Source organism: Phoxinus phoxinus (genome assembly GCF_949152265.1).
Source record: "Phoxinus phoxinus genome assembly, chromosome: 20".
NCBI lineage: Eukaryota > Metazoa > Chordata > Actinopteri > Cypriniformes > Leuciscidae > Phoxinus > Phoxinus phoxinus.
In genome coordinates this window covers 27,376,281-27,388,314 of record NC_136895.1, presented here as the reverse complement: position 1 = coordinate 27,388,314, position 12,034 = coordinate 27,376,281, and the positions used below count along the sequence as shown (strand labels likewise).

Here is a 12,034-nt window from a genome sequence, read left to right as displayed (position 1 = left end):
TTGGGACCTGACAAAATGCTTAGTTTACAATAGAAATAAGACATTATTTTATGATTAAAATGCAATATTTTTTTATTCTTTATAATGGAAATGCCAAAGTATTGTGGAAATCTTGTAATATTTCATTTTGGTGAACCACCACTTTAAAAAGTCTGGGGGACTGAAATATCACCGAATCCCAGGAATGACCCATAAAATGTTAACGCAGCAGTGCACAAGCAGAACCCGGAAAAGACTTTTGTTTTGTATTTAGATAAAAACGTCACTACGTCATCGCAGTACAGCGATTGTATAAGGAAAGTATTCAGATTTTCACAGATGGGGCAAAGGTATGCAAACAGATGCAACAGGATCTGCAGTTGTTAGATATCAGGTGGAACAGTAAAAGAACATCTGATTGTCTGAGTTTGCAGTTGAACTGTTTGCCATATTGATGGCTTTGGAATGGACAGAACATAGGGGAGAGGAGAGCGGGGCACAACCTAACGCATTTTGGTTTTGGCTCAATTATTTAAAAAATAATTAGGTTAGACTAATTTTTTTTTACACAAGAAACATACACATCTCTGCTACAAATGAACACTTAAAGTTTTTTTCTAGGACCTTCCATTTTCGTACAGTTGCACTGAAAGTGACAGAAGTGCAAATGTTACAACTTACCCCATATGCAGGGTTAGTTGTAACAGACAGAGGGGTTAGTTGTAACACTTGTGTGTAACACACATAATTCAGTACTATTTTATCTGTATAGTTTGATATTGTTTGTACATCTGTATAGATAGATATCCATACATCCATCCCTCATCCAATCATCCTTCTATTATGGATCAATATCATGGATAGAGATATAGGAAAGGGCTGCACAGTTTTGCATGCAAAATTATTACTATTATTAATAGTAACAGCAATAATAATAAAAACAAGCTTAAAATCACATTTTAAAGTGTTTATTACATGAAAACAGGCAATATTTTTAATAAATAAACAAGTGATCAATATAGTAAACAAATCCCATAGCCTACAAAGTGGGGGGAAAAAATCATACTTTGAATTTGATTCAAATTCATCTGGCAGAAATACACAGAAGGTCCCTACTCACTCCTCTATCTGTTTTCCGCTTTGGATGTCTCATTCTGTAAAAAAAAAAAAAAACTGAAAGAAGGCTCCCTGTTTTTATTTCAATATCATGAACACTTGGCAGCTTAGTTGTAACACTGTGTTACAACTAACCCCGCAGTGTAAAAAATATTTTAAACCTAGCTAACAGTTGCTAGGAGTTGCTGACATGTTTCAAAATGGTGCCATGTTTTAGCCAACAAGACAGTGATTAAGGCAATATAAAGTTAGATTTGGTGACGTACACACACAACTCAGAAACAGAAAAATACGTATGATGAAAAAAAATACTTAGATGGTGTCAAAACACTCTTTGTCCCGTATCTTCACAAAATATTATCAAAACTTTTCACAAATCCACGGGAGACCGTCTTCTGGCAGCGAGAGAAAAAGATCGTAAACACAACCCGCGTGACCCTGAGTAACAACGTAAAAGGTCCGTGTTACATTTAGCCCCGCGTTAGGTTGTGCCCCGCGCTCCCCTATTAGTGAGAAGGAAATCTTAATATGTAGTGACTCTGTGGCAGCTCTTATAAGCATGAAGACAGGTGCAACTAGAGTTCATCTAGATCTGCTGTATGAAGTGTTATTTACGAACTCAAGAATAGTTAGGAAGGGAAAAGTGTCATATTTCTGTGGGTCCCTGCACACGTGGGAATTCAGGGAAATGAGAAAGCGGATAAGGTGGCAAAAGAAGCAGTTAAAAAAGGAGATGTTGAAGTTAACATTAAATGATCAAAATCAGAGGGGAAAGGAATAGTGTGGAGAAGTATAAATCTACAATGGCAACAGAGCTGGGATAATGCAACAAAAGGGAGATATTTACATGAGATCCAAAGCAAAGTAGGTATCAAGAAGCAGGGGAACAAAGAGGAAAGAGCAGGAGATGATGAGTAGGCTGAGAATTGGGCATAGCAATGTTAACGGCACACTTTTAATTACAGGAGTACATATCCTACAGGAATGTGTGAACAATGTCAGGAGGAAACAGTAGAGCATATTCTTATAACATGCAGGACATTTACTCAGGAAAGACAAGAAATTGTAATAAAATAAAAAAAAATAGGACGGGTAGATAATACAGTAAAAAGTTTATTGGAATATGGAGAGAGTGTGGAGGGTATCAAATGGATATTTGGGTTTCTGAGGATGACTGGATTAGATAGGCGGATTTAGTATGAATGAGAATAAAGGGTAAATAAACCGAAAGGTGGCAGTAATGCAACTCAAAACAACTAAGATACTTCTCATGTTGGGAGAGTGAAAGAGCTAAACGGGGATGCTTTGCATGGAGATGTGAGGAAATAGCTGAAGACATGACATTAAATCAAGGAGGATATATCCCGACAGTGCCATTATCAGTGACACCACCTTGGTTGTTTCCTCCAGTGTCAGTAGATTTATATTTCCTGGAAAAAATGCAGGGTCAAAAAGGATTTGGAAATATGGCAGTACTGGTGGAAGATAGATTACAAACACTATATCAAATGTTCATATACAGATGGATCCAAGGATCCTAATACAGGGAAAGCAGGTTTTGGTTTTAGTATTCCTATATTGCATGTTTCTGGTAAAAGAAGGACTTCAGATCATCTATCAGTTTACAGTAGAGATGTTGGCAATTTTAATAGCATTACAGAAGGTAGAAGAATTACAAAAGTTATTTTATGTACAGATGCTCTGTATTAATGTCACTGCAGTCATTTACATCTAACAGCAGGCAAGATATAGTAAATGAGATCTATGAAACATTGTACAGAATTAAAAATATGAATATGCAGGTAACATTTATGTGGATTCCAGCACACAGAGGGATTAAGGGAAATGAAGATGTGGATGCATTAGCAAAACAGGCTCTGATGCAGGAGGAGGTATTGTGCGTTCCAGTAAGTCTGAAGCCAAAGGAATAATTAAACGAAACATAATTAAGGAGTGGCAGAACAGTTGGGATACAGGAAACACAGGGCGACATCTCTATATATTACAGCAAGATGTGGGTACAGGAAGGATAACCAGAAGAAATAATAAAGAGGAGAATATCTTGACAAGGCTAAGGGTTGGACATACTAGGCTTAATAAAACTTTGCACTTAATAAATAAACACCCTTCAGGAGTGTGTGAACATGGCCAAATAGAGGAGTCAGTCGAGCATGTAATTCTTCACTGTCAAACATTTTCTCGAGAGCGGGAAGTATCAAGGGAGGAAAGTAGAAAGTTGGAACAGGAAGAATTAAGTTAAAAAAAATTTTGGGATATTGAAGTAGGGAAGTTATTCTGTTATTTGAGATAAACTGGATTGATAGAATTTAGGGGCAGGTAATATTATTAGAATTATTACTATTATTATTATTATTATTGTTTTTTTTATTGTTTTTTATTCAAGGGAAGGAAAGCTCTGGCCCACACTCCAACATAGTAGGTGGCGGTAATGCACCACCATAATACTGGTTGCCACCCGCCATGTAACAAAGAAGAAGAAGAAAGATGCCAGCTGCCGTAAAACCCAAAGAAGAAGAAGAAGCAGTACAGCGAGTAGAGGAGCCTCCTACATTATTACTTTCATTTTAACTCGTGAAATAACGGCGTCGCCACTAATGCAGAGTAACAACAGATCACTTTTACTTCACCGAATCTGCGTTCATCATTGAGCCAATATTGAAAATTAAGCATGTTTCTATTTCTTTTCTTATTGGTGATGTGCTTACCTCTGCATGGTAAGGCATTTATAGCCTAACGTTACTAACATTAGCTACTATCGCTTTTCCCGGTAAAACGAACGACAACGTTATAATATGCTCAATTAACTTTATATTCGACGAATATTCATGTATTGTTTGTATTTTACTCCATTAATGTAAGACGTTTCTCTGATCTCTTTTCTGGTCAACGATAAAAATGAACTATAAACGAAACTGTTAGTTCGCGGCCCTGTCCAGCTTCAGTCAAAACATGGACCAAATATTGAAAATATGTCCGTCAATGCGCAGTTGTAGTGACATGATATACAAACCTCTAAAAGTAACATGGTTTCATACCGTGAGTAATGTTGATACCTGTGCATAAACTGATCAAATGTTCATTGAATGTAGTGTAAGTCGCTTTGGATGAATACAAGTGTACAAAAGAAAACATGTCATTTGATTTAAGTGTAAGATTGAAACAGTAAAAATGATAACGATTAAAATAATAAACTTTCCATTGTACGTTAATGTTTTGGGAAATGGCACAATTTTCTTACATATTAATATTATGGGTAATACTCATAATATTCATGTGTTGTAAAATAACATAAGTTGAATATACGTTGATCAAGATCCTCCATAAGACTCGTGAATTTTTGTGTTACATTTATGAATCCAGACATATTTCTCTACTCATAATCTTTATGATATGTAGAAAAACATTTTTACAGCACTATTACGCATTTGTTTGGCTAATGTTAATTGTTTCTTCTTCAGGTGTGTCTGGTGTTGATACAGAAGTGTCAGTGACGGAGGGAGATTCAGTCACTCTTAACACTGGTGTTCAAACAAACCAACAAGACATTATTAGATGGTATTTTAATGTCATTCTCATCGCTCTAATCAGTGGAGATCTCAGTAATATCTGTACAGATGTTCAGTGTAATGAAGTTAATGGGAGATTCAGAGACAGACTGAAGCTGGATCATCAGACTGGATCTCTGACCATCACACACACCAGAAACACACACTCTGGAGAATACACACTACAGATCATCAGCAGCAGCAACAGTGAAAAGATCTTCAGTGTTTCTGTTCACGGTGAGTCTTCATGTTTTAAAGCAAGTCTTGTACATTTAAATCGCATCATTCATGTGTTTAATACTTTTGCAGACATTCAGGGGTGTTTTCTCTTTAACTGTATTTTAATTCACATACAGCATAAAGATAATTTCTACACAAATACATTTATTCTTTGTGTAATTTATATATTTAACTTAAAATTCAGTGCATTATGATTTAAAAACATACTTGTTTTTCTATTGGTGGTAGTTTAACTGTTTTGTTCTGGTGAAGATGTCAGTTTCTCATCATATCATCCGTCCATTTCAATGCAACTATTATTTATTGGTCCGTGTTCCTTCGGATAATTAGTTTTCTCGTTTTTGTCTTAAACGGATAAACAAAGAAATCGTTCGTTTATCACACATTCGACCCTTTTCATGAACAAAGAAATCGCAATTTATTTATTTTTTATATATTTTTGTTTGTGTTTTCATCAAACTTTGTTGTAATACGCCAAATGGAAAAACAATAAAACCAAACTGGATAAACACAATTAATTTTTCTATCTCTACACGGGCGGGAATAAAACGCCACTTTCCGCTGATTGGTCAACCAAAGATCAAGCCGTGATGTCATCAATTCCTTACTAGTGTGAGTCACTGAATAAAAGTGTAAATGAAAACATGTTATTTAAATGTAAGATTGAAACAGTAAAATAATAATGATTAAAAAAATTCCTCTATTGTTAATGTTTTGGGAAATTGCACAATTTCCTGGAGTATCATAATATTCAGGGTTGTATGATGTTCGGGAAGTGAATGTTCATTGTGAATCCAGACATATCTCTCTACTCAAAATCTTTATGATGTGTAGAAAAACATCTTTACAGAACTATTACACATTTGTTTGACTAATGTTAATTGTTTCTTCTTCAGGTGTGTCTGGTGTTGATACAGAAGTGTCAGTGATGGAGGGATATTCAGTCACTCTAAACACTGGTGTTCAAATAAACCAACAATACGGAATTAGATGGTATTTTAATGTCATTCTCATCGCTCTAATCAGTGGAGATCTCAGTGATATCTGTACAGATGTTCAGTGTGATGAAGATACTGAGAGATTCAGAGACAGACTGAAGCTGGATCATCAGACTGGATCTCTGACCATCACACACACCAGAAACACAGACTCTGGAGAATACACACTACAGATCATCAGCAGAAGAGGCAGCAACAGTGAAAAGATCTTCAGTGTTTATGTTCATGGTGAGTCTTCATGTTTTAAAGCAAGTATTGTGCATTTAAATCACATCGTTAATGTGTTTAATACTTTTGCAGACATTCAGGAGTGTTTTCTCTGTTGTGGCAAAAACAATATTTAACAAACACAGCATTCCCAGGCAAAAGAGACGTCAAGATCCAAATTGTATTTAAAAGAAAAAGATATTTATTCTTGCAAGAATAGTTCCCATTCTAGCCACACAGGCCAGCTGCAGAGTGAGGGTGAAACCCCCAACCCTAACAGACCAGTGAGACCCAGATAGATGTTTTGCTGGTAGTTTTATAATGTTCTCATCAAAGCATTCTCTAAACACCCACCCCAGAGGGCAGGAACTGAGGACCCCCATGGTTGCCTCAACCCCTCCCTAGCCCGGGGATCTTTTCACCTTTGTCTTAGTGTCACACACACAGCTGTATCAACGTTACAACATAAATCTCAAAATACAGAACACATGGCATTCATTTGTTATCATTGAGAAAACAAAATAAGAAATAAAAGATTAAAATTGCTACTACATCTCTTTAACTGTATTTTAATTCACATACAGCATAAAGATAATTTCTACAAAAATAAATGTATTCTTTAAGTGTAATTTATATATTTAACTTAAAATTCCGTGCATTATGATTTAAAAACATACTTGTTTTTCTATTGGTGGTAGTTTAACTGTTTTGTTCTGGTGAAGATTCAGTTTCTCATCATATCATCCGTCCATTTCAATGCAACTATTATTTATTGGTCCGTGTTCCTTCGGATAAATGAAAATGAGTCACTGAATAAAAGCGTAAATGAAAACATGTTATTTAAATGTAAGATTAAACCAGTAAAATAATAATGATTAAAAAAAATTCCTCCATTGTTAATGTTTTGGGAAATGGCACAATTTCCTGGAGTATCATAATATTCAGGGTTGTATGATGTTCATGAAGTGAATGTTCATTGTGAATCCAGACATATCTCTCTACTCAAAATCTTTATGATATGTAGATTTTTTTTTTTTACAGCACTATCATGCATTTGTTTGGCTAATGTTAATTGTTTCTTCTTCAGGTGTGACTGCTGTTTATACAGAAGTGTCAGTGAAGGAGGGAGATTCAGTCACTCTTAACACTGGTGTTCAAACAAACCAACAATACATAATTAGATGGTATTATAATGTCATTCTCATCGCTCTAATCAGTGGAGATCTCAGTAATATCTGTACAGATGTTCAGTGTGATGAAGTTAATGAGAGATTCAGAGACAGACTGAAGCTGGATCATCAGACTGGATCTCTGACCATCACACACACCACAGACACAGACTCTGGAGAATACACACTACAGATCATTAGCAGAGGCAGCAGCGACAGTGAAAAGATCTTCAGTGTTTCTGTTTATGGTGAGTCTTCATGTTTAAAAGCAAGTCTTGTACATTTAAAGGTGCTGTATGTAGATTTTATACTAAAACTAATCCCTTTTTATTGCCTGTGTGTGAAGGGGTTGTAATCTCACAGTAAAATGATCCACTTTGCGGGTTTTGCTATTACCTCTGAAAGCAAGTATTCTTATTTTTATGTGAAGGTGCCGGGTTGGATTTACAGCGAAATCCAGTGACGTCACCTGCATGCGCGCTCCCCGAGCCTCTCGCCTCGTCTACTGACTTTGCACTCAACAGCGACGACACTGCAACTTATGACATGTCTGATAACACTAAGAAACTACCAGCACAACACAGACTCCAACATGTTGTGTGATGCTTTCTCCGGTGTGTTTGTCTGGCCGGTACTCGAGCACGCGCTTGTAAACTGATTGGTTGCAATCTGAAACATCACCGCTAGAGGGCGCTGAAAAATACATACAGCACCTTTAAATCACATCATTAATGTGTTTGATTATTTTTTATTATAATTTATATAATTTTTATTGGGTCGGTAATATTTTTAATATTTTTGAAATAAGTCTATTAGTTTATTTAAAATAAATGCTGTTCTTTTGAACTTTCCATTTATCCAAGAATCCTGAAATAAAAATGTAAATATCTGTTTTCAAAATTGATAATAATAATAATGAATGTTTCTTGAGCATCATATCAGAATGATTTCTGAAGGATCATGTGACACTGAAGACTGGAGTCAGTGTAAAATTACATTTTACAATATATTAAAATAGAAAACTATTTTAAATTGTCATAACAATAATACTTTATTATGCAAATAAAAGCAGCCTTTGTGAGCATAAGAGACTTAAAAAAATATATATATATATATATCTTACCAAACCTATTGACTGGTAGTGTAGATCATTTCTTCAAAAACACATTTACTCTTAAACTGTCATTTATAGCTTTAACTTCTAATTCATTGCATTATGATTTAAAAACAAATATTGGTGGTAGATTAAACTGGTAGATTTGTTCTGGTCAATATCATCTCTGATCACCTTCTTTTATCATCAGTTTAAATACATCTATTTTTTCATACTCAGTTTTTTTGTTTTTTTTTTCACCAAGAATCCAAAGTGCAGTGGATTTGAAGTTAACATAAAATATGTTCATAAAATGTTTCAACCCAGTAAATGTTTTCACTGAGGTTTGTTTGACAAAAGTCTTCTTTACATGCACATCAAATGACACACAAATGTCACAACAAACAAGTTCTGCTCACATTTCTGAAGTGTTTCTGTGCTGGTGTTTCCAGTTTCCAGTGCTTGATGCTGTTTCTGCTGCTAGTTCTTCTTAGACACACAAGATCACGCCATTTACCAGTTAAATCAACATCATACAACTGATGACCAAAGTAGAAACGGACAAAAATACTGTTGAAGTTGATGTATAAGTCACTTTGTAAATAACAATGACTGTCTGTCTTTAACTTTTTCAGCTCCAGATCCAGATCCGACTCCATCTGTTTTTGTTGCTGTTGCTGTTATTGTTGCTGTTGCCTCTGTTGCTGTTCTTCTGTTTGTTGCTGTGATTTGCTGTCGCAAGCGCCGAGCAAGAAGGAACGGTGAGTGTAACATACAAATGATTTAATAAGATGGAAATATGAGATTTAAAAACACCTTTACCCTTTAAGACCGTGCGTGTCTCTGTTTAAGAGCCGATAGAAACTGAAACCAAATGGCTAGCTCAATAATTATTTTTGCACACAAAACCAGAGACGTTACACGTTCCGATCGAGCCTCCAACATGCTCCTGTTGCGTTGTTTTCACCCTCTAATGAGTCTGCACAAATAGCATAATATGCGTTTTCAAATAAAAACACTAAAATGCATTGCATGTCCTTTGCACACATGTTCTATAGATATGCGATCGACAGTCACGTCTTCCCATACGCTCATACACGTTCATGCACTATGACCCCAGAGTGTGTCGCATGTTGTGACGTCACAAGATGCGACATTTGACTCCCATTGCTACCTGATAGCTACTCTGATGCGATTTACTTTCGTTATTGTCTTTTTTATCATTGCTTCGTCATTTTATCATTTATTACTCTTTTACACATACATACAAACGCACATTTACAAATGCAAGCACATTCTCACACACACGCACGCGCAACGTCATGCCTGCATGACAAGAGAAGACAAGGAGGTTTTGACACACTAGCTGCTACTTGCGCCCGATGAATGAGTGTATCTTACAAACTAATTTATGTAAACAGTTCAAATCAATTGTGTGTGTAGTTTTAAAGTGTTTTATGCAAATTTTTTACATTGACAAGTTTGAGGTTGACATTTGCGATATTTCTGTATTTAATAAAATATGTAGAACAAATAAACAATTTTAATAACATTTTTTGGTTTATTGCACTTTTCAGCTTTTTATCTAGTTACTATTGATTTATTACAAAGATAGCCTTCAAATTGGGGGTGTAAGGATTGTTTTGATGTATGGCATATGAAAATGCTCTAAAGAATGACAGCACAGCATGTAAAAATACTAAGATATAATCTGGCGGAATTGTTCTATGGCAGGTCATAAAGGGTTAAAAGATGTGAGGATTTTCAATTTTTTACTCTTACCAAAGTAATGTGTTTAATTGAGTTTGTTGTTTTTCCTCAAAGCTAACCGGACGAAGCGCAATACACAGGTGAGAAACTACATGAACTGAATCTGTCTGACTGCAGAACAGCTGATTAAATGTTTGTGTGATTTACATTTTATATTATATAATTAGAATAATTTATTTACATAATATTTCAAGCATTTAAATGTGCTAAAAGTTTAGTAAAGATGAATTATTTTAATAAATGTGAAGAGAAACATCGTACATTTTAAGATATTTCGTAACTTTTTTTTATTTTACCTTCTGTGAATCTGTGTGTTTTTTATATACAGGCAAGTGGAGCTGAAGACTCGTCCCCTGATCAGAGAGACACTTTAATGATGAAGACTCTCAGTGACTTGAACCTTAATCAGACTGAGGCGGCCAATGAGACGTCTACGTAACATTTATTATATTTATACTTTCATTAAAAGAGAACTTGAAGAGAAGATGGGAAACGAGAAGAAACTCGCATCGCTCACAGAGAAAGAATGTCGCGATGCCAAGATTTCATTAGTTGGCACAAATGCTAGTAAAATTTCACATTTTCAAAAATGTCAATTTCAACATTGGTTTGAGAAGTGTGTTCGGTTGCTCAAACGCTCGAGTTTTATTCTGTTTTCCAACTGTACAGTAATTAAGAATGAAACGGCTAGAGTTTATCCACACCTCTACTATTGAATCCAGCGTATCATCAGTCGCTCGGATTCGCTGTCAAGTACAACTGGCAGTCTAAACTAAACGCTATTGGCTATTTTAAAAGGGAGTAGCATTAAATATTTCCCGTCTTAGCTCCTGTTTGAGTGGAAATTACGTCAACGCATCAAACAAACCTTTGCGTTACAAGGCCCTTCAGTGAGACTTTAATAACAGCAGTTTTCATTTACACTGCAAGACCTGCAAGTTTTTTTTTTTTTGTCTGCTTATGTTTACATTCATAAGGTTGAATGAACATGAAGTTGTTCAAAATGTTTATCTTGAAGAAGAATTCGAGTTATTCCGTACTGAAAGAGAAATGCTCTTCACGGAGAAGAGCACACAGGTTACGCCAATACTGGTAATGTTATATTTACAATTTTATGACAACACTAGAGAGGAAAATCCCTGATGAAAACACCAGTATGGCATTATTTCTAACATTAATGTTACTCTAAACTGGTGTTTTCAGCAGACAATGTTAAAGTGTATGAAGCACTTTGTTTGTGGTGTCGTATCTTTGTGGTTAAAGTGTAAAAGGTTCAAATCCAGCAAGAGTTGATCCATAAACTCTGAATCTCAGGAACTGAACCTGTAAAACTGAAAGACACTGGAGAAAAGAGGAGAAAAGAGAAAAGATGCCTAATATGCAACAAAATGCCTAATATGGGTTTATGTAATGTATTTTATATCAGTATTTTATAATGTAATTTATATTTATATCAAGTGTCACTGACTGTTGCATAAGCCTTATACTGGTATCAAGCATATTTCACAGATATGTGTGTACTGGTTAAACAACAATATGCATTTTGTATCATAAAGCACGTTTTTGTCTTCGTTAAATATGCAAAAAGTGAATTGCTTTTCTTTATATTTTGTTTTAACAAATGTCTTGTAACATTGTAATCTTTTATGAAGCTTTTGAGATGGCATGCTGATCTTTTATTTTATTTTTTACTGTCAAGTGTTTTTTTACTGCATTAACGGTAATGATTCATCATTCACATCATCTGTTCGTTATAAATGTTTTCTCCATTTCATCTTTTAGTTATTCTTGAAGAGTGTTTTGCTGTGATTGTCCACTGTTGTTGTGTAATTATTTGTGTAATTTATGCATTTATGCCGGCAGGATTTAGAAGTGGTCATCATGGGGTCTGTTGTT

At 35.1% G+C, this 12,034-nt stretch overlaps 1 protein-coding gene across 2 annotated transcripts; it reads left to right on the top strand.

Annotated features, from left to right (window-relative positions):
- The first annotated feature begins 3,514 nt into the window (after positions 1-3,514).
- Positions 3,515-11,492, top strand: LOC306987989 (uncharacterized protein). Of its 2 annotated transcripts, XM_079592677.1 has the most exons (7): positions 3,515-3,830; positions 4,575-4,898; positions 5,798-6,127; positions 7,194-7,523; positions 9,004-9,129; positions 10,193-10,218; positions 10,467-11,492. In XM_079592677.1, exons 1-7 carry the CDS (start codon positions 3,785-3,787, stop codon positions 10,575-10,577), a joined length of 1,293 nt encoding a protein of 430 aa, XP_079448803.1. In that variant the 5' UTR covers positions 3,515-3,784; the 3' UTR covers positions 10,578-11,492. The 2 variants fall into 2 exon arrangements, with proteins under 2 accessions (XP_079448803.1, XP_079448804.1); XM_079592678.1 differs by lacking the exons at positions 9,004-9,129; positions 10,193-10,218; positions 10,467-11,492 and adding an exon at positions 7,706-8,135 and having other exon boundaries at positions 3,610-3,830.
- The last annotated feature ends 542 nt before the right edge of the window (positions 11,493-12,034 follow it).

Bases quoted from the DNA above. Each gene is read 5' to 3' on its own strand.
- LOC306987989 (XM_079592677.1), top strand. From the start codon at position 3,785: ATGTTTCTATTTCTTTTCTTATTGGTGATGTGCTTACCTCTGCATG. The intron at 3,831-4,574 runs GTAAGGCATTTA...TTTCTTCTTCAG, and splicing joins GATGTGCTTACCTCTGCATG to GTGTGTCTGGTGTTGATACA. The intron at 9,130-10,192 runs GTGAGTGTAACA...TTTTCCTCAAAG, and splicing joins GCGCCGAGCAAGAAGGAACG to CTAACCGGACGAAGCGCAAT.